This window comes from Rhinolophus hipposideros (assembly GCF_964194185.1).
Source record: "Rhinolophus hipposideros genome assembly, chromosome: 17".
NCBI lineage: Eukaryota > Metazoa > Chordata > Mammalia > Chiroptera > Rhinolophidae > Rhinolophus > Rhinolophus hipposideros.
Window position 1 is genome coordinate 34149187 of NC_138063.1, and position 26739 is coordinate 34175925.

General features: G+C 36.1%; 1 protein-coding gene across 1 annotated transcript in view; it reads right to left on the bottom strand.

Moving 5' to 3' along the window:
* Window positions 1-2197: 2197 nt before the first annotated feature.
* DSG4 (desmoglein 4) overlaps window positions 2198-26739 on the bottom strand; it is a gene marked incomplete at both ends in the record, with an annotated part of 40797 nt that continues 16255 nt past the window's right edge. The window contains 12 exons of the mRNA XM_081078388.1: window positions 2198-2965; window positions 5246-5445; window positions 6921-6984; window positions 7141-7283; window positions 10371-10676; window positions 12639-12866; window positions 15223-15362; window positions 16726-16997; window positions 22081-22266; window positions 22888-23022; window positions 23292-23458; window positions 26353-26497. Of these exons, the coding sequence (XP_080934514.1) occupies window positions 2198-2965; window positions 5246-5445; window positions 6921-6984; window positions 7141-7283; window positions 10371-10676; window positions 12639-12866; window positions 15223-15362; window positions 16726-16997; window positions 22081-22266; window positions 22888-23022; window positions 23292-23458; window positions 26353-26497 (2754 nt within the window). The remainder of the gene's footprint in view (window positions 2966-5245; window positions 5446-6920; window positions 6985-7140; window positions 7284-10370; window positions 10677-12638; window positions 12867-15222; window positions 15363-16725; window positions 16998-22080; window positions 22267-22887; window positions 23023-23291; window positions 23459-26352; window positions 26498-26739) is intronic.

Below are 26739 nucleotides of genomic sequence, written 5' to 3' on the forward strand. Positions count from 1 at the left end.
TTGATAGAGAGAGAGTAGAAAAGTCTCACAGAAATGTTCTCTTACCCTTCTCACAAGTGGTTTCACCTCCTTTTAAAATTTTAATCTATCAACTAAATGCTTAGTATTATTTTATTCCGCATATCTCACATTTCATAGTATTTTCAGTTTTAATCCCCTTAGCACCTTGTATTTAGTTATTCACTAATTGTTTCATAATTCTTAGAATTCTTGGCCTAATAGAATGAAAAATTCAAGAAACACTCATGTCAGGATATGCCACAGGACTGAATTGCATACAAGATGCTACATGGCTGATGTTGATTGTTAAATTGATCCACAATGCTCTGTGGTTATCTTGTGGATTTCATCAATTTGTAGAGTAATGAAATGTAGCAGAATCTTGGTTATGAATAACTAAAGTAAGGAATGACTATAACAACTGGCAATACATGTAATTTGGAGATTAAAACACATGTAAATAACCTTCTGGCGTTATGCTGTTTTAGCCATTCTGCACTTAAACTTCACAAAACCTATTTTTTTTTCCTAAGATATTTTTCTTTCCATTAGGAAATAGAAAAGACCATGCAACAGGCCAAATTGGATCCTCTCCATGTCTGATGAAGTTATAGTATTTGAAAAGCATACTGACCAGAGTCTCTGAGCAATGGGTTCAAGTTTTGTACCACAATTGAAAGGTTCTGGTCATTTAACATCTCTAGTTATAGAATCATTTTCTGTAAAATAAAAGAACTGGGTAAGAGAATATGAGAGATGACTCAAATTCTACAATAGTTTTATTTGTAAAGGAACAAAATTAAGTAAGAAGCATTACAATTATTTTCTTACAAAAGGAATAATTCCCAAAAATAAGTTTATTCCATTTACATTATTTTACTAGTCACATTATACTTACTACTATATTGTTTACATATTTTACAGAATTAAATAAAACTATCTCACTAGAATTTCTTTTCCTTAAGCCAGCTTAATGCCTTCTAAAAATAAGCAATCTGTGTATATGTTTCCATTGCATTCATTCAATGTAAGTAGCAGTGTTAAAAGGAAAAACACTATTTGGTAATGGACTGAAATATTTTGTTAATTATTCTTGGTAGGAACTCAAAGCTGTATCCTTAGAGTTTTATTTTAAGTCTAGGTATGAATTAGAAGTTCCATAAAGACAAGAATCATGTCTGTCTTCTTCACCTATATATTCACAGAGCCAAGACCAGCACTCAACACATAGTAGCTTCTAAGTAAATATTGCTAACTATATACATACTTATGGAGGTGCTTTTGAAGACTATCTGATTTGCTAAATAAAAATTCTGTGACTCAGGTCAATGAAACTTATTAAACCATATTCATATGGTTTTCTGACATAAGTATCAAGAGTAAGGAAAAAATTCTCTGAAAGGGAGAAAATCTCTACTACTTCTCCTAAGAGCTGTTTCTCCTATAGTGTTGTCATAATTTTTTTGCTATTCTAAATTAATTGATAGTTAATGATATAAATCAATAAAGTGCAAAAAAATGGGTCCATATTGATTTATGTATGTATGTATAGATTCGTATCTATACATACATATGATTCCATTTGATGAATCATTTTCAGTGATACATTCAGCTAACTCCCAGTATTATATTAAGCATGCTCTAAATATCGCATATCTTGAGAAACAGTTTGAAGAGACAAATGACTTCATATTTCTATTGATAGATGCTCCATCTTCCTTTCAAATTTCCTTTCAGAAATGTACATTTCATTCACTTTTCAATTAAAAATATTTAATAGAAATAGTACTCTAAAGACACATATGACTGGTGAATGCAGACAAGACTTCTTTTGGAACCTTCAAGAACAAGGATATCTTGGTTTACATGACCAGTTCTACAGGCCTGAAGACCTCTAAGATTTGCCTTATGAGTTATATACTGTTTATTAGACGGTATCAAAAGATGTAACACATTTTTTCAAGTTTTTTGGCACATTATTTAAAATCAGAAAAAAAAAATTAAAAACGTATCTAAAGTGCTTAGCTGCATTTACCATCAAAAAGATATAATCAAGGAGTGACACTAAATTTAGAAAATTTGAATATTTGTTGACTATTAAAATGTTAAATATAGTACATTATATATACATCTTTGGTGGGTATGTTGGCAATGACAAGATGAAAGGTCTCTATATGGAATACTGACCATAAAGCACTTACTGTTGAGTGTAATGTATGTTACTATACCGTGTGACTCTGTGTCGAGATGTCATTGGGGATGTGGAACCAATAGTTTGACTTATGTGAATATCTGGACTCATCATCTGTGTCACTTGAATTTCCGGTCCTACCAAAATACTGCCACTCATCACAGATCCCATACAACCTTCGGTCATGCTACTATTCCTCATATCAGGCATACCAGGACTAGATAGTACTCTCTCAGTGTAGATTACATTTTGTGTGTTGGCTAACTCAGCAGGTACACAAATATTCCCTTGGACATCATAGACAGGTGCCATTACTGTTTCGGTTACCACAACATTGGGTGCAAGCTGAGGATCAAAAACAATCGTAGTGGGTTGCATACACTGATCAGCAGTAGTGTAAGTCTCAGTCACTACAATATCCCCATGCATCATGGGTTCAGGTATTGCCATTTCTGCCTGGAATTCAGCCTCTGAGAGAGTCATTCCTGAAGATTCATTAACAAAGTAATTGGGCCCAAGCAAAGGGAGGTCGGTACTGATAGGTATACAGGCCTGGTGTGAAGGAAATGGTTCAATTTCTGTGTCTAAGCAGATTTCAGCAAGAGTTCTAAATTTTGGATCTAATGTTTCCATGTAGCTTTCATCTAAATCATCCACAATCCAACTGCAACAACCAATCGAGCCTACAGGAGACCCTACTCCCTCGTGGTCATAAATGAGCAAGCAGTCGTTTGCTGGTCGGCCTTCATCTTCATCTGCATAAGCATATGCTTTCTAAAATTAGAAGAAAAATAGGAAATTAGAAGTTTTCTTCCATTGAAATAATGTTTTAGAGTCCTCTGACCTAAGAAGATTTCATCGAATGAACCGAGAAAAACACTGATTCTTTGACGTCTTTCTAAATAATTGGAATTTTTTAAGGAGCTCAGTGTGCACTCATGGTGCATAGAATTTGAATAAATGTGTATTTCTTTTATTTGAAATCTAATAAATGATCATTTCTACATTTTATTCAGATTTTAAATCAAAGACAATGTGTTAATCTTTTGGACTTGTAGTCTTTCGTTTTTGAGGTAGTCTAGAAATACTAAAATATAGTTATGTTCAAAATATTACTTAAGGAGAAATATTTGATCAACTTAGAATAAAAGCAAGTATGAAGATGTAAATATCTCTAAGCTTCAGAGACTTATATCAGAATGTTCAGTGAAATTTTATGTGGCCTGTGTGAAGAGAACTGGGATGTCTCTGGACATAGATTAACAGGAGGAAAACATTAAGGGGTTATCTACTGTGATTTTCAAATTATTTTTAATGACAGACCCTTTAAATGAAATCCGAGGTAGGAGCCCAACAAGTAGAATGAATGAAAGTGAGACTTCTCTGTTTGAAGGGGGCGGGTGGGAGCAGAGACTTGCTATTCTCTTCTCCTTTCTCTCACTGGCTATGTATGGTCCTTGATGGCTCCAATGAATTCCCACAGGGCTTGCCCAGCACGATCTGAATTGCCTGATTAATCTGATTCTCTCTTTATTTTATACATAAGGTAACTGAAGGCCCAGAGACGGAGAATGACATGCCCAAGACCCAAATAATTGTAGAATACAACTTCAAATCCAACTATCTTTTTTATACTACATCATGTTGCTTTCCGTCTGATCTGTACCACAGTCTAAATTCTGTCACTAAGAATGAATGATTTTTAGGTCTTGAAGTCAATTATTTATGAGTTAGGGATTACCTTAAAACTATACTTTTTAATATTTTAAATGAGAGCTTGATGAGAAGATAATCATCTCTTGCATGGGCACAAGTTAACTACGGTGCATGTTGCTGGTGTAAAAAGTGACAGGAAAGAAGAATTGGCACTGCTCTTCAGAGGCTTTTGCTTACCACCTCTGAAATCTACTGCTATTTTTTAAGTGTAGAGTTAAAATGTTTGGGGAAAGGTGACCTCAGTGCCCATAGAAAAAGGAGAATGCATTTTGATTTTATTTGTCCTATAAAGCACTAATTGTAACTATAGCAAAAAATGACCAGTGCAATTTTGATCTTAATGATAAAGCTTCTTTAATATTGCTGTGATATTTATGAATAATATGTTAAATATCATTTCTATAACATTTCTATGATACATGTATAATTTGCTCCCATTTTTGGAATATACACAGTAGTATCGATCACTCATTTAAATAAGCAATACTATTTACACACAATATTACATAGTATTTGTAACCACCAGTTTTAAGATATAGCCTAAAATTACAACATCCTTAGAATTTTTTAAGAGCAGTGGTGAAATTCATGTATTATCATGTGGGGAGTAACACAGTTTAATTGAAATATGAGATAAAATGGGCTACTAATTAAGTGAAATAAACATACTAAATAGAATTCACAAGAGGATTTATTTACCATTTATGGTATCCATTTGGGTTGTTAGGTCAACCCAATGCCTATGGGGCTTTCCTCTTTGGAATACTCATAGCCCTCATCCCTACTCATCCATTTAGCAACACTGGAGAGAGATTAGGACACCTGTGTTATAGGCCCGGATTTATGGGCCTATAGTCATGGTGGTGCTCTGCTATTGAGTTACCACTATCTTCCTTCCCAGTCCTGGCTTTTAATTTATTTTTTATCTTTTCTATTGGAGGCACGTGCAGAGCAAGAAGGACATCATAAAGAAAGGACATGAATGCACATTTTTTCCCCCTTGATTGGGATTCTCCTGCTTTGCAATTGCTGTGGGAAACAAAGTGGGGAAACCATAAGAAAATAGAAGACAGAAAAGTGGAAAAAGGGAAGTGGAGAATGATGATAGATGTTAGAGACTTTTTCACAGTATCAAGATGTGTTATGTCAATTGAATACGAAATGCTTTGGAAAATTGGCTTTCTATATTTTAAGGAAAAGTGAAATATATATTTTTTTAATTCTGGGTTGGGATAGGGTTAAGAATAACTGAATATATTTCAGAAGAGCCTACTCCCGTTGTTATTATTATTATTCAGCCTCAAGATTATTTTACACGTAACTGTGCAGGGAAATTACCTCAGAGAAATAGCTGTCCAAGAAAGCCATATTCAGGCCAGTGTCTGCATATTCCCTGTGTATTGAACTTCTCCTTCTCAGTGTTCCCACTGCTCCTCCAGCTGCCAGGCCAGTGGCTGTCCCAAAACCTGTGTTGAGTTCCACTCCTGATATACCCCCTTCAACCGTTCCTCCGCCTGCATAGGTGTTAGTGTAGATTTCTGTAAAGAGAAGGTGTTCATATAACCATGCTTGAGTTGTCTGCATTGTTTATCCATGTAAACCACTGCTAGCCGCTGTCTGCTGTGCACCACCACCACCACCACACAAGTAGGAATTGGAACACTGGGCAAAGAGAGATTTGAATTATACCCACAATCTTCAGGCTTGCTGATAAAATCAAAGAAAGTAAATTGTACAGAAGGAGCCATTTACTGGACTCGGCCTTCTCACATTTGCACAAACTTCACCCTCCACTTAAAGGTGTAGAACTAGCCAAGAGGAGAGGCGCACTATTTCTGCACCAGTCCCTTCCAGTGCTGGCTCTAGCAAGCTCCCCTGACCCATCTGAGAGGGTTTGCATCCACTCCAGAACCTTCCAAAGTAAGGCCAGCGATATCTTTGCAGAAATTGAAACTCAACATTCCTCATTCACCCTGGTGCTGGATGGAGAGAGCTGGCTTTCAGGGGAGTGTTCAGTCTCCTTAGGCTGTTTTTATCCGAAGGGTCTGGCTTGGGATATTAAGGAACTGTCTCTGAGAAAGCTCTTGTCTGCTTTAAAATTGGGTAACCTTTCTACTTTGTTCAATCCTTGCCCAATAGCTGGGTAGTTTTCAGTAGTCTGAAGTGTGCATGGGTCTCATAAATTTGGAGAGTGTAAGATTGGTGTGGTAAATGCATGTGAAATTTCAGAAAAGTTCTTCAGTATATTTTTAGGAGAACATACATGTATTTGCTGCTTTTTCCTTTCTTTTGTTTTTGTTCTAATGTTTTAACAGCTTCTATTACAAATAATGGCTACAGTAGCGCTTACTTTGTGCTAGGCACCCTCTACTATATATTTTGTGATACACACATACATACATACATATATACATATATATAATATACAGTATATCACATATGTGTCATACACATATAATAGATACTATACATGATATACTGGGGATGCCAAAAAATGTCTATGCATGACTTATATTCATCTTTTGTTATTGGTATATATTATTACAATCTTAATACAGTTTTTTCCTTTCTTAAAATGTGTATACATATTTTTGGCACCCTCTGTATATTATCCACACAAACATACTCATTTACTCTTCACAGCAACACTTTGAAGTAGGTGCTGTCATAAGCTCAATTTCAATGACAAGAAAATTGAGGCCCAGAGAGGTTAAGTATCTTGCTCAGGGAGTTATTACTTGTAAGAGGCAGAGCTGGGAATTATACCCAAGCATTCTGATTCCAGAGTTTGCCAGTTTAATTGCTATACATACTTCACTGCCTGTAGTTTAAGACAGAAAAATAAAGTGGCCACTTCAAACATATAACTTTCCTTCTCATTATATTATTATCCAAGGAGATCGACAGATATGTTGTTTTTCTATAAAATGCTTATATATGAGGTTTATCTGGTTGAATAATTTTGCAGATTTCGAAAAACAACAAAACAAAACAGATTTTGGTGTTCACTGACCAGAGGAATCCATACGATCCTGGGTATTAGACGCTGTCATTGGTACACATATATTTGACACATCCTAAAAAGAAAAACAAAAAGATGTTTAAAATAAATGCTTTACATTAAATATTTAAAAATTGACATCTTTTTTATTTTTGTGTGCTGTGTAATTGTGAAGACATGCTCGATTTCCATTGAAACCCCACATTTCTCTGGAAAGTGACAGTCTACTCACCCTGTCCTCAGGATGGGCCCCTTCTATTCCCCAAGACTGTATCACTCCTTCTCCCCCCTCTGGCACAGGAGCAAACCTCGTCCCAAGGCCTTCTGGCTGTCTTCGTTTGCAGCAGCAGCACATGAGCAATAAGAGTGGTGACACTGTCCAAGAAAGTGAAGAGGAAGACTTAACACATACGGCTCAACTTAGAAAGCCATTGAATGTATCATTTTTGGGAAAATGTGGCATTATATTTAGAACCAAAGGAATAAATACAAATGTAAGAAAGCATCAGTTTTTCCCTAAAGGACTGAGTATACATACCCATGTTTATAAATACAAAACCACCAAATCCCATTGACTCTTAGAGCTAGACTGGAGTTTGAGATCGTGTAATCTGGGTTCTTTACTGACAGATTAGGAAAGTAAAGTGCTTTGTTTCCTCTAGTCCAAGATTCCTGAACTGGTTGGTGGCAGATCCAGGATTCAAATCAAATTTTCTGATTCATAGTTTCCCATGTACTCATACATGCATGCACATTTATATATGTGTATTTAGTCACATATAATCATCTGTGTATGTATATGTTTGTGAGTTTATATATGTGTACACACATGAACAAATATATATTTACTTCCATGTGTATATGTACAGGTTCCTGGATGTGTATATGTGAACACATATACCCTCTCTGTTGATATATATGTATTAATATATATATATATATATTTATATATATACATATATCACAGAAACCAATGCATACAAACCCATGTGACCAAACACCACATAAACACATGTAAGTTAAACACAAAATCAGTACATGTTAACAAGAGAATTAGATACAGGATTCGGTTATAGAATCTAAAGATAAGACCCTTCTCCAACCCTTACTATATTTACACTTAAATCAATCAAATGTCACCAACTAAATTTAATTGATCTACTTACATTTATTACGATTTTTATCTATAAAATATAATGGCACAATTCACCTCAATTCTTTCATCCATAAATACAGACACTTCTTAAGTTTTCTAAGATTCTAGAATACACCCAGCTTAGTTCTTTGGGTCCACTCTAGTTGCCTTTATGCTTTTCTACTTTCCTAACATAATAGGCATTTTAGCAAATTGTTTAATTAGAAGTACAGAAGAGAATATCAAAACTGCTGAATTAAAATAGCTAATTCGGCAATTTTGCTGTCTGCACCATGAACAGTGAAAGGTCATGCTATACATTTCCAAAGAGCCTTCTGGAAAGGACTAGAATTGGTAGCGCTCCACTTCCTGAGGGCTTCTCCACTTCTAGACCACTGCTCCACCTGCAGTATGTTTCTGTGAATTTAGGTGTGTGCAAGGCCATGCACTATCATAGGCATGAGCTCTGTCTAACAAAGTCATTTTCTAATAAAGAAAATGAATGTTTTCAGCACATACAAATACAAATACTGGAGACATAATCTCATTTGGAGCTAACATCAAAAGTCTTAATTTGAGGCCTTTGGGAATATAAGGTTGGGGTCAGGTCCCTCCCCTCCCCCCCGTTTCCCCGAAAATAAGACCTCTCCGGACCATCAGCTCTAATGCGTCTTTTGGAGCAAAAATTAATATAAGATCCAGTATTATATTATACTATTTACATTATATTATATTGTATTATATTACATTACATTACATTATATTATTATATTATATTAAAGACCTGGTCTTCTATTATAGTGAAATAAGACTGGGTCTCATATAAATTTTGCTCCAAAAGATGCATTAGAGCTGATGGTCTGGCTAGGCCTTATTTTGGGGGAAACACGGTACCATCACCCTGTTCCTCGCCCCCCTGACTGCCCAACAGACCCTGGGCTTCACCGTTGTGAACAAGTGAACTTTGTCCACAAATGTATTCCTCTCTGATTCTACAATCAATTTAACAACTCTCATGTTTTCTTTGTCCGGTTCAGGAAGAGTCATACAATTTTTAGTGCTTGCCTGCTGGAAATGGCACCCGATTCTGGGTTTAGCTCCCTGAACTGCACATTAATTTCACCAGAGAATTAAACATGCCAAAAGTGGGGTCATGTCTTGAGTATGCCTGTTTGGGCATGAGTGGTTTTTAAAGACCTTCAAGTAATTCTAATATGCTGCAAGAATTAAGGACTATTGGCTAAAATGTAAGTGGACAGTTCTACTCACTGTAGAGTCATGTTCTGGGAAATGTCTTTAATATCATGAGATTCACTGATGATCTTTGGATAGTCTTGAAAATTCAGATTGTTTTAACAAAGAAAGCCCGCCCTAAAGTCAGCTGTTATTTTTCAATACCTTAAAACGATAATGCTTTCGTTTGTATTCATCCATTCAAACATATTAATATTGTAGTTTGAAGAATTTAATTAAAATTTTAGAATCCAGTTTTTGATCTCCACAAAATCTAAGTATTGCAAAGGCAACCTAAAATGCATGACGAATTTTTCCCTGGGGAATCTATATGTCTTAAAATATGGTATTGGGAGAGGAGGATCTTTTTGAAGTTTTTGCTTTAGGGACTTTGCTCTGTCTGACCATTGTCCTGGTTTAGACACTCATCCAAAGCCCAGAGGCTGATTGCCTTCTTTAGGCTCTTCTCTCTGCTTCCCACTATGCCAGAGTGATCAGATCACCTGAGCTTACAAATCTCCTCACTGCCTATGAATGTTTGGCCTATCGTGAATGTTCCTGGGTGATGGCTCCCATCCTACCTTTGAGCTTCTCCACTTCCTGAGCGTGCTACGCCCTTCGATCTCTCTCCCCATTGATGTTTGTGTTGTTCCTTTGTCCTAGATTGCTTTTCAGATACCCCCACACACAAACCTCCTTGTAAGAAAATCCTTGACTTTTAGGGCCTGGCTCAAAGCCATGTCCACCTTAAAGAGTTCCTCAGCCTTCACACTTGGACTGAATTGCTTCTGCCACTCTCTGAAAGCACTTTGCTGAAATTTTCATTGTAGAATTTACTCGATGCTTTGCTGTGTTATACTTAGGGATTTACATGTTTCACACCTTTCTGAGCCTCACTAACCCTCGACCTTTTAAGTTATCCTCATTGAACAAGTATATGACCTTATCGGTCCCACTGTTTATTTCCAAATTTCCACAAAACTTGCCATAGAGACCAAAAAGAAATGGCCAAGTAAACCTAGCCATCTGAGTGAGCCTGGTTACATTCTTATTTTGAAGAACTGCTGAAAAGAGGGATTTAATCCAGTACTTACAGAGCAATAATAAGAGGCCCAGAACGATCAGACCAATCCCCGCTGGTCCGAGACCAACATTTGAAACCTCATTTCGCTCATCAGGGACAGGGCCGTATATGACATTGGTAACTGAGCCGCCATCCCCAGTGTAGATGCCCGGGGTACTAGAGTACAAGCACATGTGGTGGTTGTCACAATCGCAAGCCTTTAACAGAAGCATCTGTGGCAATTCGCATGCTCTGTTGTGGCTGTCCTTCACTAGGACTGGGATTTGGTAAACTTCGGCAAATAAAGGCTGTTCAGCTGTCAGGATAGCAGAGGTAGCTGCAAAGGAAGAAAGAAAGAGAACATACATTAAACTTGCTTGGGGCTGACCCTTCCTAATACCCAAGACTAACTTAGGGCCTGCTTTTATTTTTTTTAAGTTTTTAAAATTTATTTTCTAAGTGTGATTTTCCAGGACCCATCCACTCCAAGACAAGTAGTTTCAATCTAGTTGCGGAGGGCACAGCTCACACTGGCTCATGCTGGGGTCCAACCGGCAGCCCTGGTGTTACGAGCATCGTGCTCAAATCAACTGAGCTAATCAGCTACCCCAGGGGCTGATATTTTTATGCTCCCTTCGTTGTAGACCTTCTTATACTTAACATCTGTTGTTGTTGTTGTTGCTAGAATAAAGAACTGGGAAGGCTTTTATACTGATATGGAAAGACTTCCCAGATAAATTGTTGAACGAGAAAAAAATCAGACATTAAAAAGTATATACAGTATACTACCATTTAAGTAAAAGGGGGGATAACAATATATCTTTGTATTCACTTATATTTGCAAAAAGAAACTAGAAAGAGACAGAGGAACCTGCTCCCGGGCGCTGCCTTCCTGCACACCAGTGACAGTCTGGCCTACTTTTAAGGTCACCAGATAAGATTATTAAAACCCTTCATCTCAATATTTATTTCCCTTTCACATTGGCAAGTTCTTCTGTGTATCCAGGTTAAGTCTTTTGCTTATACTTAACATTTTTTAACATTTATAATGAATTGTTCAAGACTTCTTCCTCCTTGGGCTCTGCGTCCCACCCTTGCACCCCCAAAGTCTTTTCTATTTCCTCAAATGAATGTGAGATTAGGGAGCTGTTTTAGCCCACATGAGGTCCTCATCGCATTTTCTGTTGTACATTTAACTGTCAGGAAAAAGACCCCCAAGTATGTTAAATGTCATGTTGCCTGAAATTTACTCTGTTGTTTTTTTTCAATGTGAGGCCTTCATTTTTACATAGCAACAGTTAGCACAAACACACACACTACTTTGGGATCTTTACACTTTACATGCTTTGGTTTATGAATTCTTTTGGATCTAAATGCTTCACCTATTTCTAATTTTAATGCTACACAGTACTACATCTTAATACTATGTACTGCAGTTTGCCTAACTGCTCTTCCTTTTTTAAAATTTATTTTGATTTTTTTCAATTATAGTTGACATTCAACATTATTTTATACTAGTTTCAGGTGTTCAGCATAGTGGCTAGGCATTTGTATAACTCACGACGTGATTCCCGATTAGTCTAGTTCCCACCTGATAACATACATAATTATTATAATACTAACGATTATATTACCTTTACTGTACTTTATATCCCCCTGACTATTCTGTAACTACCAATTTGTATTTCTTAATTCCTTCACTTTTTTCACCCAGACCTTCAACACCCTCTCATCTAGCAACCATCAGTTTTTCCTCCATATCTATGAGTCTGTTTCTGTTTTGTTTGTTTATTTTGTTTAGATTTACTTATAACTGCTCTTCTAATGTTGGTCAATTTGAATTTAAATTTTTATCCTTACAAATAAGTCTGAGCTCACAGCTCTTTATAAAAACAATTTCATTGATCTTATGTGCTCCTAAGTAAGTAGAGAATGTGTAAGTGTATCTATGGGATACCTGCATTTCAGAGACATTTGAGTGGCTTGCCTGAAATTAGGATAGGGAATTGTGACATCTGGTGAGTTTGTCAAGGGTTCTGTTTATTTTAAACTGATTAAATATTGGTGTATACACCACCTATATATAATGATGGGTGAACTGATATTTATACACTACTATTTATAAATGTAGTATTGATAAAACATTTTAACTTTTATTTCAGTTCAAAATGTTGCTAAGTGTGTATATTTGTTTTCATTTAATATGAATATGGGAAGATCATAGAAACAGAGACTAATTATTTTGTAATTGTTTTTGCTTTTGGTCTTTAAAGTATGCGCACGTTTGCCTTCCACTTACCATTTATTGATCTGATATCCCATAAGTCAGCTGTCCCTGGTGGCTGGTCAACAACACAGAAGGTAAAAGGAGACCCATAAGAATGATCGTTAATGTCTCTCGCAGAGATAAGGATAGATGGAGAGGTAATGCAGATGGTTTCACTTTCAGCAAAAATGACTGGGCAGTAATCATTGACATCAGGAACTTCGATACATATGGTTCCTGTAGCCGTTTTCCCAGATCCATCTGAAACAGCAAAGCATCATGGATTTGGGGGTAAATTGTGTGAGAGAGAACATTTTTTCTCAGATCCCCTGATGATGCCATAGCATACAGGAACAGTATGAATGACTTTTGAGTTGGTGCCTGATAGGTTGCTGCCGGCTTCAACAAACTGAAGACACCCTTGCCTTTTCTCCCTGCCTTCCAGCCACACTGGTTTCTTTTAAGTTCTTTGGACACATTTCTTCTTAACTCAAGAGTCTTGTTTATTCTAGTCACTCTTCCTAAAATGTTTTTCACCCTCATTGAATTCTGTTAACTCTTACACATCCTAAGATGCAAAATTAAAATGTTCTTCCTCAGAGAAGTTTTCCTGCTTTCTGTTCCCACCCTGTTCCCATAAATGAGACCCCCGAGACCAGCTTAGAGCTTTCCATTCGGGATGCTTTTTCATTCCTGTGTTGTCAAAATAACCACAATTGAAATGTAATGATTGTATATTTTTTCTTTCTATTTTCACTGTTTCTTTGAATTCTTTTCATTAGGTGCTATTTCTCTCTGAAAAGGTACTTCTGAAAACAAGTATAAAAATACTAGAGTTTTCCCCCTAACTTCTTTGAAACAAATCTTGGGTTAGTATAGTTTATAAGAAAGGGCAAAAGACCAAGAAATAGGAAGCTGGGCTTTTAGTCCACTTCTCTCCTGTATGTTCTATTACAATGAATAAAGAATTATTTTATTTTGAACTTGTAAAGAGTCTTAAGTTTTATCACTTGTAAACTAGAACATTACCATCTCTTGGCTATTTTACAGGTCGTTGTTGGAGAAGTTAATAAACTTCTTGTAAAGATGGTTTTTGCATACCTAAACGGTAGAGCCTTTAGTTAATCAAATGATAATAAACTGGAAGCCTATCCACCTCTCACGTGATTTTGTACAGTATGTTCTTAATACCTGTGATTCATCATTGGACTTTCTAGACTTAAGCTTTCATTACAGAGACATCAGATTATCCCATAGATTGTTGTCTGTGTCATTCTCTGACTCTCCAGAACTTTCTTACGGCTTTGTGATGTGGCAACCCAGAGCTCAGGTTATTGCAGACAGCATTTGCTCCCCGATGTTGTTTGGTATCTGAAGAGAGGCTGGTCCAGCATCCTTGAACAAACTTAACCGAACCATCTGGATGGTGCTGTGCCAGCGCAGACACTCTGCTTAGGTGACTAAACTACAACCCTTGTTTGTAGTTTTCTGCTGATACATGTTGATGGTTTTTTTCCTCTCTCCTTGTTCACTTGCAATGCCTATTTTTTATTCCAGTTTTTGAAGATTTTCACATAGGACCAACATGCAAACATAGGTTCTGATCAACACGCTTTGAGTTCATTTTAGAACAGGCCTTCTAGAATACTAATAATACTAATAACTGACCCAGATGTTAAACATAACACTCACAGGATGAAGACCAGAATGTATGGATTGTATTTCTTTGGGTATTACCATGGTTTCTTTCCCATTAATCTTTCTCTTTGTTTGCTACTGTAAAGCTCACACACACACTTAAGACAAACCTACAGTATCTATCTGCTATCAGGTATGTACCTGGGACATCTATTTGCCTCCTTCTTTCCTGGTTACTGACCTTTTCTGTTGCTTTGTTCTGTAGTAGCTGGTTTCCTAGGCAGTGCTCCAGAGAATCATTAACTACTGATAAATAAACACATTCTTGTTGCTACTCACCAACAGGAAAGCTTCATAGATTCACCACATGAAAAACAGCTCAGTTACAAGTTAAAGCAGTGCATTTGCACTTAAGACTTTTAATTTGGATCTTATATTTGGAATAACCTTATGCTTCTTGGTTCTTAATATCTTACTTGGGGTAACAGGTCTAATCAAGCGACACTCACACAGGCCTGTCATTGCAGCTCAGTTTTAGTGACCCTAAAATCACTCTAGCCTTTGGATACTGCCTCTCCTGCAGATAGCCCACCAGTGACCTTTGTGCACACCTTGTAGCGCTTACTTTGAGTAAACATTCCTAATATATTCTACAGGTTGGATTAACCATCTCCAGAGATGAGGCCATCAACAGAAACCGAATTTTATTTATATATTTTCACTTTTTGCTCTACACTGTAAGTCACATAAATTTTTTTTTGGAAGTAGGTGAAATCTAATAAATTATGCCAAGTGTAAATTATGGTTGCCAGTGTATTAAATTCAGTCTTGGTCTAAGGTATTTAGACTTTCTATAAATCTTGCAGATATTACCAAATGATATATTTTATTTGAGTCAACCTAATATCAACATTAGAATCAGTTATATTTAATCCAATAATAATAATTTTGTTAAAAGATTAAAAATAAATGTTCTTACCATCTATAGCCAAAATCTCTGCTTTGTATATGCCATCGGTAATATATTTTGACTTCTTATCAAATTCCCTAGAGAATTGTATCTCACCAGTCCTTGAATCAACTTTTAACCAGCTGCCAGCATCATGTCCTATGGTATACCTGTTTTTAAACAAATAGCTTCATCATTTGCTTATATGAAAGTTAAGAATTTTAAGTCACATTCAATGTGTTAAACTTAAGTATGGTGTTTGCATGTTTTACAGTGATAATTGCCTTAGTTTATAAAAAAGTATATATATATGTGTATATATATGTATATATGTATATATATGTGTATATATATATATATATATATATATATATATATATTTCCAGTATTGAACATATTAATGCCCAGGTTCACAACAGAGTTTTAAAATTTCATAATTTTTACTCTTCCACTCTAAGTAATTATTAATACAATGTATTCAGTCTATTTCAGGTCTATTTATTAAATTATGGCAATATCAAAGGAATATTCATTATTCATTTTCACAGGTGGTATACTTTGTTTTTCCTAGGTTTTAAGGCATATTGGTTTCAGAACTCCTCATTTGTTGACCTTTTAGGGGTTGTGGTCTTATCTGTTCTGCTTATGTATGTCGGTGTTGTGACATATAATGGATTCAAAGTGCTTGACCGTATTAGAAGAAGATCTGGTGTCTGTACCAGGCACAATTTTAGGTGTCCAAGGCACTTATCTCACATATCCTTTTTCTCTATCCCATAGTGACAGCCTTCATGGCTTTTGTTGTTTGTTAATTTGTTACCTGATTAAGTAATCAAAATTGTTAATATCAAAGTAATTTATAGGTCAATAGACTATTCACTCCAAAAAGGTTGGGTGTAAGAAAAGAAGAGAGGCAAGGAGAAGATATAAAGAATACTTATATATTTCGCTATAGTTATTTTTCAGAATATCTTATATAGTCTAATTCATGTGCGACTATAATCTATGTACTTAGTGCCCCTAATTCCTACCTTTCTATTTTGCTGACTCTCTTCGTGCTCATCACATATCTGAAACACCTGTGTTTTAGCTTCTTCTATTATATTCCCCCCTCCCTTAGGTTAAGTGGAAGGTTGAAATTAGTCTCAAAATTATGGATAATACAGGTTTTGCGGAAACAAGCTATGACTCATCGTTTATGATGTCTTACTTTTTACAATATAGCTTAATCAGCCCAGGTGCAGGGTGGTACAACTGGCCACAAAAGATCAAGGAGACTCACAGAGTAACTGTAGGTGACTCTTTGATCTTACAATCGCTCCCTGGACACAATTACTCTTAAACCCTTAAGTTGGAGCCCTTTAAACACTATTAAAATGTTAAGAAAATGTCAATGCCACGATAGTCTTCTATAACAAACAGATGAATAGGAAAAGCAAAACTCCAAAATATTTCAACCCGCATACACTAGCACATGCTACATGAATTAACACTGGCCCGAACCATGATTTATCACTCTAATATGAACAGTACCTGACATTGGTTGCAGGATTTCCTGTGTCCAAATCTAAAGCTGTATATGTGCCAAGCACATAATTCAATAAGGAATCTCCTCGCACTCCTTCTCGCATACTAAAGGTCATAGAATTTGGATTAAATGTCGGTCCTTCTCTCACATTAATAACCTGAATTCTTACAGGGGTTGAGTGCATTCGGAATTGGGAAGCAACTGAGTGGTGAAATTCAGCTTGGTTTTTAACTCCAATACTAAGATAAATATTAGGCACTTGTTCATAATCCAGCATCTGAAATGATAGAAAGCAAAAAAAAACACAACCCTCTGAAATAGCAAAAAGACTCTCTTTTGATAGAATAAGAAAGCAACACACCAGAATTAAGTCCAGGAGCTATGCAATTCAGATTTTGAATTGATAAAATTTTATTTATTATTGCATGAGGTATTTCAGACATGTCATTTCCTTTATCTTTTAGTATAATCAGATGTATAAGTCATTTAGCCCTGTCACTTTAAATTGAACTCAAATTTGGAGTTTTGAACTTCTTCTATAAAAAACCTGAAATGAAAAATGATCTTTCTTTCCAAATGAAGTCTTTATGAAAGATAAAAGTATGAACTTAGAATGAAATTTAAAAATATTAACAACTATGGAATGAATAAGTCCCAATTTTCTTTGTAGAATTCATATCTGAAAATTTCTGAAAGTATAATCAGCAGAATAAAGAAGTCAACATATGTGATGCAATTGAACATGTAAGTTTAAAAAAACACACACAGCAAACTACTTTTAAAAGAGAATTCGTCATTATTATAGTCAGTCCTAAATTATGATTTAATTGTGCTGGGTCTGGTGGACAGGAAGATTCCTTCACAGGGTACATTCAAATAAGTGAATACGCTACCCAGAGAAAAGTCATCTTTGTAATGGGTTCCCTGGAAAATAATTAATAGAATCTTTTGATCCAGAATGATTGATATGGTGGCTTGAAAAGGCCCAGGGGGAAAGCAATTGTACGAAAGGGAGTACTGAGCAATGTCTGTTTTCAAGTTTCTGGAAACTAACATAAGCATCACTTGCAACACATATACCAACACCAGAGGTCAGGATACCAGTACCATCAGCAAGACCCTGACACAACTCTCTGCTCTTCAGGTAAATTCTATGATATCATGACTGTTTTCTTAGGCTTAAGTTAAAATCTTCACAAGAGCGGGCTCAATATGCCTCACTTAAATTTTAGCTAAAATCCTTGAGGTTGGAGATTTTCAATGCTTTTGTATATCTGTTTGCCTCCCTGACCCATGTAATGCCTAGCACAGAGCTGAATATGAATTATGTACTCCAAAATGGATTTACAACTGGAAGAGATTCCTCTTCTACAGCCCAATTTTTATTTTCTACAATTCCATGCTGTCTTTAAATAAATGAAAAATTTGAGATTCTCTATACTGATAGAGAAATCTCTTGGGACTTGTGCACACACACATTTGTGGTTTTTTGTTTGTCAAAACAGTTCTCTTCCTATTGAATAGGGTGTGGCAAAAACATATTAATAATTGTTTACAGTTGTATAGACATTCACAATTTCCTGTATAGACAAGAAATTGGTTGAGGGCTCATCTTCCCTCTAACAGAGAAGATAAAAGGCAGATAAGGGAAAGGCAAAAATCTTCATCCATTCTTTGCAACTGGGGCCTTTTTTCGAGGGTTTTCCGATTGTCCCCAGAGGTCAGGATTGTGCAAAGAGGAATAAAAACAACTGGTTGCCACCACTCCAATTAGAGTGGAGAGGCTGGAAAGACTCCGTTACTGCATAATTGGAAGAATAATCACTTACAAAAGATATGCAGGTGTGTTAGAAAAAGTGGGGTGGGGGCAGCCTTCAGGGGTCTAAAGCAAGGCTCAGGAAGGGCTCAGGATGAAAAGAACCCCTCCAGAAATAGATTTGGCTTCTGGCGAGGTTTTTGCTTCTGAAAATTTTAATGTAGAAGCTAAGCTATACAATTCTCACATCCAATTTTTTTTTGGGGGGGATATAATTTAATATGACATTGCTAATTCTCAGGGGATGCTGGTTCAATTTAGAATTAAGTGTGAAAGATGGAGGAGGATGGAAGTCTCCATCAGAAAGGACCTGTTTGTTTCTATGGTAGGGGACTGAGGAAATGGTCAAACATCTGCCGGGGTGTGTATGTTCTGCTTTTTAACAATTAAAAAAAAATTCTGGTACACATGTGTCCGAGGCTTACACAACAGGGCACACAGAGTTTAGAAGGAGCTTATAGAGGTGAACAGAGTTGGAGGGAAAAAAATCTCTACTGCTTTCCTATAACTTGTTTTACTGGCCTCCAGATGACACAGTGAGGTGCAGAAGTAGCAATTACATACGATTTTGGAATCAGAGGCAGGTGGTTGGATCATGTCTTTGTCATTTGCCCCTTGGGTGAACTTAAAAAAGTTAGTTTTCCATTTGATTTTGCTTCACTTTCTATAAAAAAGGAATCACAGTATTTTCTTCCCAGAGTTGTGATGATTAAATGAGATAATATGCATAAAGTCACTATACATACAATATAACCCAATAGTTGCTATTTAGTGTTGCTTAATAAACATTAATTAGAATTATTATAAAAATAGAGAACCAATATTTCTTTGTTAGAATTCTAATTGGGTAGCATTTTGCTTTTCTTCTCAATGTTGAAGTGAAGGTATATATGTACACATATATATTTAAATTTTTTTGTTAGTATTTCCATACACATTTATCAATAAATACCAAAATGAAGTTGTTACTGACAGAGAGATTTTTGATTTTCTTAAACAGTTTGTCTTGTTAAACTACAAGTTCCTTGAGAACAGGGACCATGTCTCATTCACCTTCATATCCCTAGCACATAATAATTCTCAATTAATTTGAGTTGAATTGAATTGTTTATGTCCTCAGACTAAGAAAAGGCTTATAGAAAGCTTTGTCAAAAGCCCATTACCAAAGGTGGCTTGAGTGAAAATGGAGAGGGAACAAAAGGACACTAGTGACTTTATTCCAAATGCCAAATCCTGGGAAAATTACACATATATCCTCTAAACACATAGTTCTTCTGGCTATGTGCTAAGACACATATTAAGGTTTTTAATTTCATTTTAATTAGACTGTTCATATTATTTTGATGTTTTTAAGCATATTTTTTCAGCTCTATTTAAGACACTTGGGACATTATCATCCAGGGAAAAAAAGAGCTACGTTGTCTATACAATATCTAACAGACGACTATTATTTGAATATTGTTGTTTTCTTTTTCATCTTTATGATTTTATGTAGAAATTGTGAATTATGTAGTCAATCTCAATGACTCCCATTTGAGTGAAATCTGCACCATTACTTTGCGTCTCTACTATCTTTGGACACTGGGCCAGGTGCTAGGAATGGAAAGCTATGTAGGTCAAGTTGCTTATGCACAAAGTTCTTACTATTATCTTAGTACTTTGGGAGGCAAACCAACAGCAAAGACTGGTTACACATTACAAGATAACAGGCAAAGTTCATGATTAAGATGCTAAGAAGATAGGTAAGAATTGCATGACATGTATAGATCTTGATTTTTTTACCCAAGATGCAAGATTAAACAAATTCTGATCCGTGGAAAAAACCTTGACTATATATTCAGAATTTGACCTATTGTCTCTTTCTTCCTATCCGCGTTACTTACATTTAGCAATGGCTCTTATACCAAATCCCTCATTTTTACTGCTATTGCCCTGGATCAGATTCTAGGATTTGCACCTCAGGATTTGCTTAATATAATCATTTTCTTGACTTTAATCTTTCCAGAGTTGAGCACATAATGTTACTGCTATTTAAAACAAAAAACAAAACAACAAAGCTTTTCTTGGTACTATAAGTAGAGTTTGCAAACTTTTTGGTTAAGGGTCGATAGTAAATATTTTAGATTTGAAGGGATCATGTATAGTTTCTATCTCAAGCATTCAACTCAGCCATTGGAGTGTGGAAATAGCTATAGGAAATACGTAAATTAATTAGAGTGGCTTTGTTCCAATAAAACTTTATTTGTGAAATGGTAGCAGGTCAGATTTGGCCTGTGGGCCATAGTTTGCTGATCCCCTGGCCCAAAAACAGTGTTTCTCAAACTGGAAGGCCATAATATATTCTTGTAGTCCCCCAGTTTTCTTAAGGAATTCTGAAAATTTGTGTGTTCATTTGAATGACAAGCTTAAAAAGTATAGATTTTTTTCCCCATAATTTTGATGACCACATCATAAATTAATATACCACATGATTTCGGTGCTATTGGTTGTGTTTCATGGTAAAGCAGTAATACTTTATTGCTCCAGACAACTTTAAAAAGAACAGAGAATGACTCAACATGTAAACGATATGTTTGCATTAGATGAAGGCTAAATGGCTTCCTAATACACTGTCTGAAAAAAGTTTCACAGCAACAGGAATAGAGGAAAATAGTGACAGAATTGAATAATCACAATTCACACTGTGTGCCAAATGAAATATGTATGTGTCTATTAACATATATTTTCATAGCTCTAAGTTCTGTTTATGTTGTTAGTATTAATTTTCTTTGAAAAAGTTAATTTCCCTTGTTATACCAATGTTCATTTGAATCTGATTAGTTTGTAGCTTTGTTTCTAATTTACATTTTTAGATTTTATTGCAGTCCATAAAGTAAAAGCGTAGTTTAAGAAAAATTCATCTGTGAAAATGCCAAGCCCTGTTGTATAGTATTCAAGTTTCTCAGAGGCCAAGTCCAACTCATAATCTCCATTCTTGCATCTCACGGTTTCCTTCAGTGAATACTCTGCTACAGCCTCACAGTGTTGCTCACTAAACCCCAAATACGTTTTACGTTTTTTCACTTCTATGTGTGTGCTCATTTCATTACCCACATTAGCAATGTCAGTTATAAGGTCCTGCTTATACCTTATTCCCTGCATGAAATCTTTTCAGACAAATCTAGCTCAAAAGGATCTCACCTGTTACCTCAGTAATTATCTCATATTTCACCCCTTAGGCAATCGATTATGTTTAATGTCACATCCATACTTCTATTTATTATGTTTTTAATGCTCATATTATTATCTAATTTGGGTGTCTTTGCCTTAACTTCTCAACTAGATATTGGACACTGTGGGAAAAAACAGCCTTCTTATTTTTCTTGGTAATAAATATTGTGTTGCTGTCTGGAAGTCTCAACCTGACACAAGAAGCTAACTTAGGGTGCTTTGTTCACATAAATGGGGTTCAAGGTTATGGGTTACTTTTTGTAGGCAGATTCTGTCTATGAGTTTTTTTAAAAAAACTTCTTTCAAAGGAAATATTGCAGATACCATACTATACCTTGATGACTTTCAAAATGCCTTCATTGGTTCGTGGGTCTGTTTGAATATCAAACCAATTTCCATCATTTCCAGAGAGAATGAAATATTTGGCCAACCAATTATCTGTGCCTTCTTCATCAAGATCGATTGCTTTTAATCGTATTAGTTCTGAATTTAAACAATTTTCTTCAATGCTTGCTGAGTACTGAATGACATAGATCAATTTTATAATCAATGAATTTTCAAAAGAGGAAATAGATTTACTAATACTTAATTATTATTTAAAATACTAACAACAAAGTATGTCAATGATTTTTGCACCATTATTAAATGCCATATGTCCGATCAGAAATCTAAGAATGAAATGATTATAACATAGTAGAACTTATATTTATGCATTATATGTGAAATCAAGGTCAAACTGGCACTTTGTTTCATTTTTTCTTGCTTATTTTTAATTTTCCTTACCTTACGCCCTCCTTTTGGGACTCTGTTAGAGTTAATTCAGAAAATCATCCGGCTCATCCGGCATATAAAGATACATCAATGTTGTTACATAATTCCCAGAATTATATTAATAAATTTCCACATTTCTGTGAGTGAAGAGTATGGAGGAAATGATCTGTTGTTTTCACAGAGGAAATTTGCATGGAAAGTGACTCAAAAGCAAATATGCAACATTTGCATGGACTAGTGACTCAGAGGCAAATACTATATTATCATACAGAAGAAATTCCAAGGCTTATACAGAAAAGCTAAGTACATCCATACACGTAACAAGTATATTAGCACTTATGGAAAAAGGATTATAAGAGGAACAACTTACAGAGGTTTTCTCCAAGGCGGGGAAATTATCGTTGACATCTAAAACCTTGATTCTACAGACACACTCGGAAGACAGTCCATCTGCAGCTCCATCCCGATCTGAGCCCCTCACGAGGAGATTATACATACTGTGTTGCTTGATTGAGATGACAAAGAATTGTAAGACTAAGGTCTTGTTGTGAATGAAAACCAATACATTCTGATGTCATTATGCTACTTTTTTTCTATAATTTTATACAATCTTTCAATATATTTTTTTCTATATGATTTTCATGAAAAATAATGGTTGGGTTATTTTCCCTTCCCTCCTGTACATTGGAAGAAAGGCATATGTGGACCTTTTCATCTCTGTCTTTTCAAAATTGTATTTCTGATTTCTTATCATTCATTCATAGAAGGCTTTACCTCTCTGTCCAGGAAACTGGACATCGTGCAGACATCTCCAGTGTACCTGTTCAGGATGAACATTGGCACACCTGCCGGCTCCTGAGAGATAATCTTATAGGCGATTTTAGAATTCAGATGATTGTCTTCGTCTGCATCTGTGGCGCTTAACTTTACCACCAGTGTGTCTATAAATGGAGATGGAGGTAGAGAATGTTTGGGACTCTGTTAGAAAATTCAGCAAATTATCAGGCAAAGGAAGAAAAAATAATTGGCCTTCTCCTGCATTCTCTTTCTTCCAGTTATCCATGAGAATAGATTACCATAACTTTAGCTACACCATTGATTACAAAAATAACAGTGGTTTGCTTTTATAAAATCCTTTACAGTTTATAAAGTACTTGCACTCCTTAAATGAATAGATGGTAAGTTAGTAGCAAAATATAGTGATCTTTTATGAATGAAAAGAAGTTCAATAAACTTCATCATAAAGCTGAAGAAACTGATTTTAGCAATTTGTTTTTGCTGCAGTCTTGTGAAATTATTTTAAAATGCTTAATTAAGAAAAGTGGTAGCGTAATTAAATGCAACGTTGTGATTATTTCTTGAACACCTATATTCTTTATTGTTGCTCGTCCACAAAGCAGAGAATTATTATTGCATGCCTTGGATGATAAGAGTACTTTACTGAACAGTCAAAAATATAATTATTGCAAAGAAGATTTGTCCACAGGAATATAAGAAGTTTTTAATTATTCACAGGGACAAAGCACAGGCATTCTAAGCTAATCACCAAGGATATCAGCCTACAGGAGGGAGCTTTCAGAATTGACAGGTCCCTGATGTTTTTGTGCTTCTCAGCCAGGCTTCAGAGTTAAAAATCCTAGCACCAAGAACCAGGGACCCCTTGAACAGATAGAGCCAGGTTTCATGGAAGTCATAGTTTATGAAAGTATGCTTTGGTCCCGTAGTTAACTCTTCTCCGTCGTTAACTCTCCTCACGTGGAGAAGCGTTAATAAAGGCTGCTAATCAGCAACTGAGTAGATGTGGATGTGGCTTTCACCTTCTCTTCCTTCTCCAAGCTTGTCCTGAATTATATTAGTGAGGAAACAATGGGCTTTGGAGAACCTTTCTCTGTTTACCCTCTCTTAGGCAAAATCCCCACTTTGCCTCTCTCTGTCCTCACATCCTATGTTATTGAATATTTTGTGTTTCTTATTTTCAACATCAGTTTTTTAGGGGATCTGATGTTCTCCTGACATGTCCTTCTGACCTCTGCCTTTTGTTCTTTTTCTTTCATTCTCTCCTCCAGCATGTCTTGTCTCTTTTCTCTTTTCCTCCAGACTTCTCCATCCTTCTCTCTTGGACTCTGCATTGTTATCTCTAGCTTGCATTCTTACCTGCCTTTTCTCTGAAATTTCTCTTTTTTATTCTCTTTTCCCAAATTTTATTTATAGGCACAAGCGCAGATATAGATGCAAAAGGAAAAGGAATATTAGAGGATTGGGGGAAGACAGAGGCAGAAGGTAAAGAGGGAGAGAAGGCAGGGAGTCAGCCAAACAGGAAAAGCGTAAGTGTACAAAGGAAAGCAGTTCAGGAAGAGTGACAGAGAGAGGGAAAAAGAGGAGTACTAGAGTTGGAGATGGAAGTCAGCAGATGGGAAAAATGGAAAAAAATTAATGAGAGAATGTAATGTGGCTTGCTGTGTAGACTGTGAAGAACAGTGATTATCCTTTGTGACTGATTGATGGGAACTGTCAAGGTGGGGGAGAATTCCCACTGTCCTGCGGGACGGCCTGCAGGGTCTCTGCTCCCGCTCCCCACATAAGAACGCAGGACATGGTGAGGCCAAAAAGGAACACCCACGGAGCCATAGATAGGGGAGTCATATCACTATATTCTCGCCGGCGGCATCCGCCTCTCTGCAATCCGCTCTTGCTAGCTCAGTCACCATCTTCTTGCTAGCCCCCATTTTCTGCTAGCGTAGCCATGCAGTTATATTAGTGCCCAATGGCTCACTGGTTACAGCTGATGGACAACTAGCCACAGCTGATGGCCATCCAATCACAGTTGATGGCCATTTAATACTGAGCCAGCTTCTTTCTATGTGAGATCGAGAGCCTGGAAACTGCTTTCTGGGGCTCTGTCCCCACATCCACCTACACCTTTCTAAAATTCTTACGGTTGGGCTAATAATAAAATTGACCCAAGACCAGATTAACAGGGGAAACATCCAATTTAATGTGCACATGGGAGAATCATAAATGATGCTCTGAGAAATGATGGACCAGCCAGCGTTTTACACTTTTTCAGACAAAATAAATTTTTGAAGAATTGATAGGACAAAAAAAGTTACTGCTCATTAGCAAGGAATCTAAGCAAGGTTTGAGTATTCATTAGTGAGAAATCTAAGCAAAATTTGGGCTTGGGCAGTAAATTAATAAAGAGGCAACGAGGTTTATTTATGTCGACTCTTTGGCTCTGTGTTCCTTAACTCTATCTATCTGGGTGTCTCCAGGTGAAGGAATGGTGCACAGGGGAAATGTGTTACTTGCTTTCAAGAGGACAAACACACACTCAGAGAGCGAGAGAGAGAGATCAGCATGTTCTTGCATTGGTATCTTTTTAAGTAACATAATCACTATGATATTATGGGATATTTTAGGTCATCCTACTCTGAGATCTGACAGTACAATTGCAGTTGTGTCCTTTATCACTTTCTATTTGGTGTGGGTCAGCTCAGAATTTGAGGAGTGGAGCAAACAGGGCCCTTTTTCACATTCATTGTTTCACCGGAGTTTACTCATTTGAATGAAGTTAATCATGAGCCCAGGAACAATCTCTGAGGAAGGAGCTAAGCCCCTGCTAAATCACATGTATAAGAATCCTCCCCAGATAAGAAGGTATTTAGCATTTTAGACATTATATTTTTTTCTAGCTCAGTTTTAAGTTAGAATTTGTGGGATTTTTTTTTTTAAAGTTTGACATTTTATGATGTTTAAATTACTTGGGTCTCCTGAAGCTTTCGACCTAGAGAAAGAGATATGGTATAATGCAGAGAAGAGGTATCATTCTACTTACTTGCATCGCTGTTTTCTTCAATGCTGGCTGTGTACACATTTTGTGTAAAGACTGGAGGGTTATCATTTATGTCCATAACTTTGACTCGAAGCTCAAGAGGCCTTTCTAAATCTTCACCCCGTGAATTCAGAGCCCGACAATAGATCTGTGCAAAGTTGGGAAAAAAATTGTCTTTCTCCACCAAAGCAAATTAAGTAACATGATTGAAAACATATAAGGAGATGTGCAAAGAAACAATTTTCTCAGTAAATTCTGACTACTTTACAGTCTGGTAATTTAAATACTATCAATACATTAGAGAATCCTGAACTATATGTAACACATCAGAGTATCCTGAACTATAAGCTTTTATTTCATACTCTTTCCATCTCTACAAGCCCTTTATTT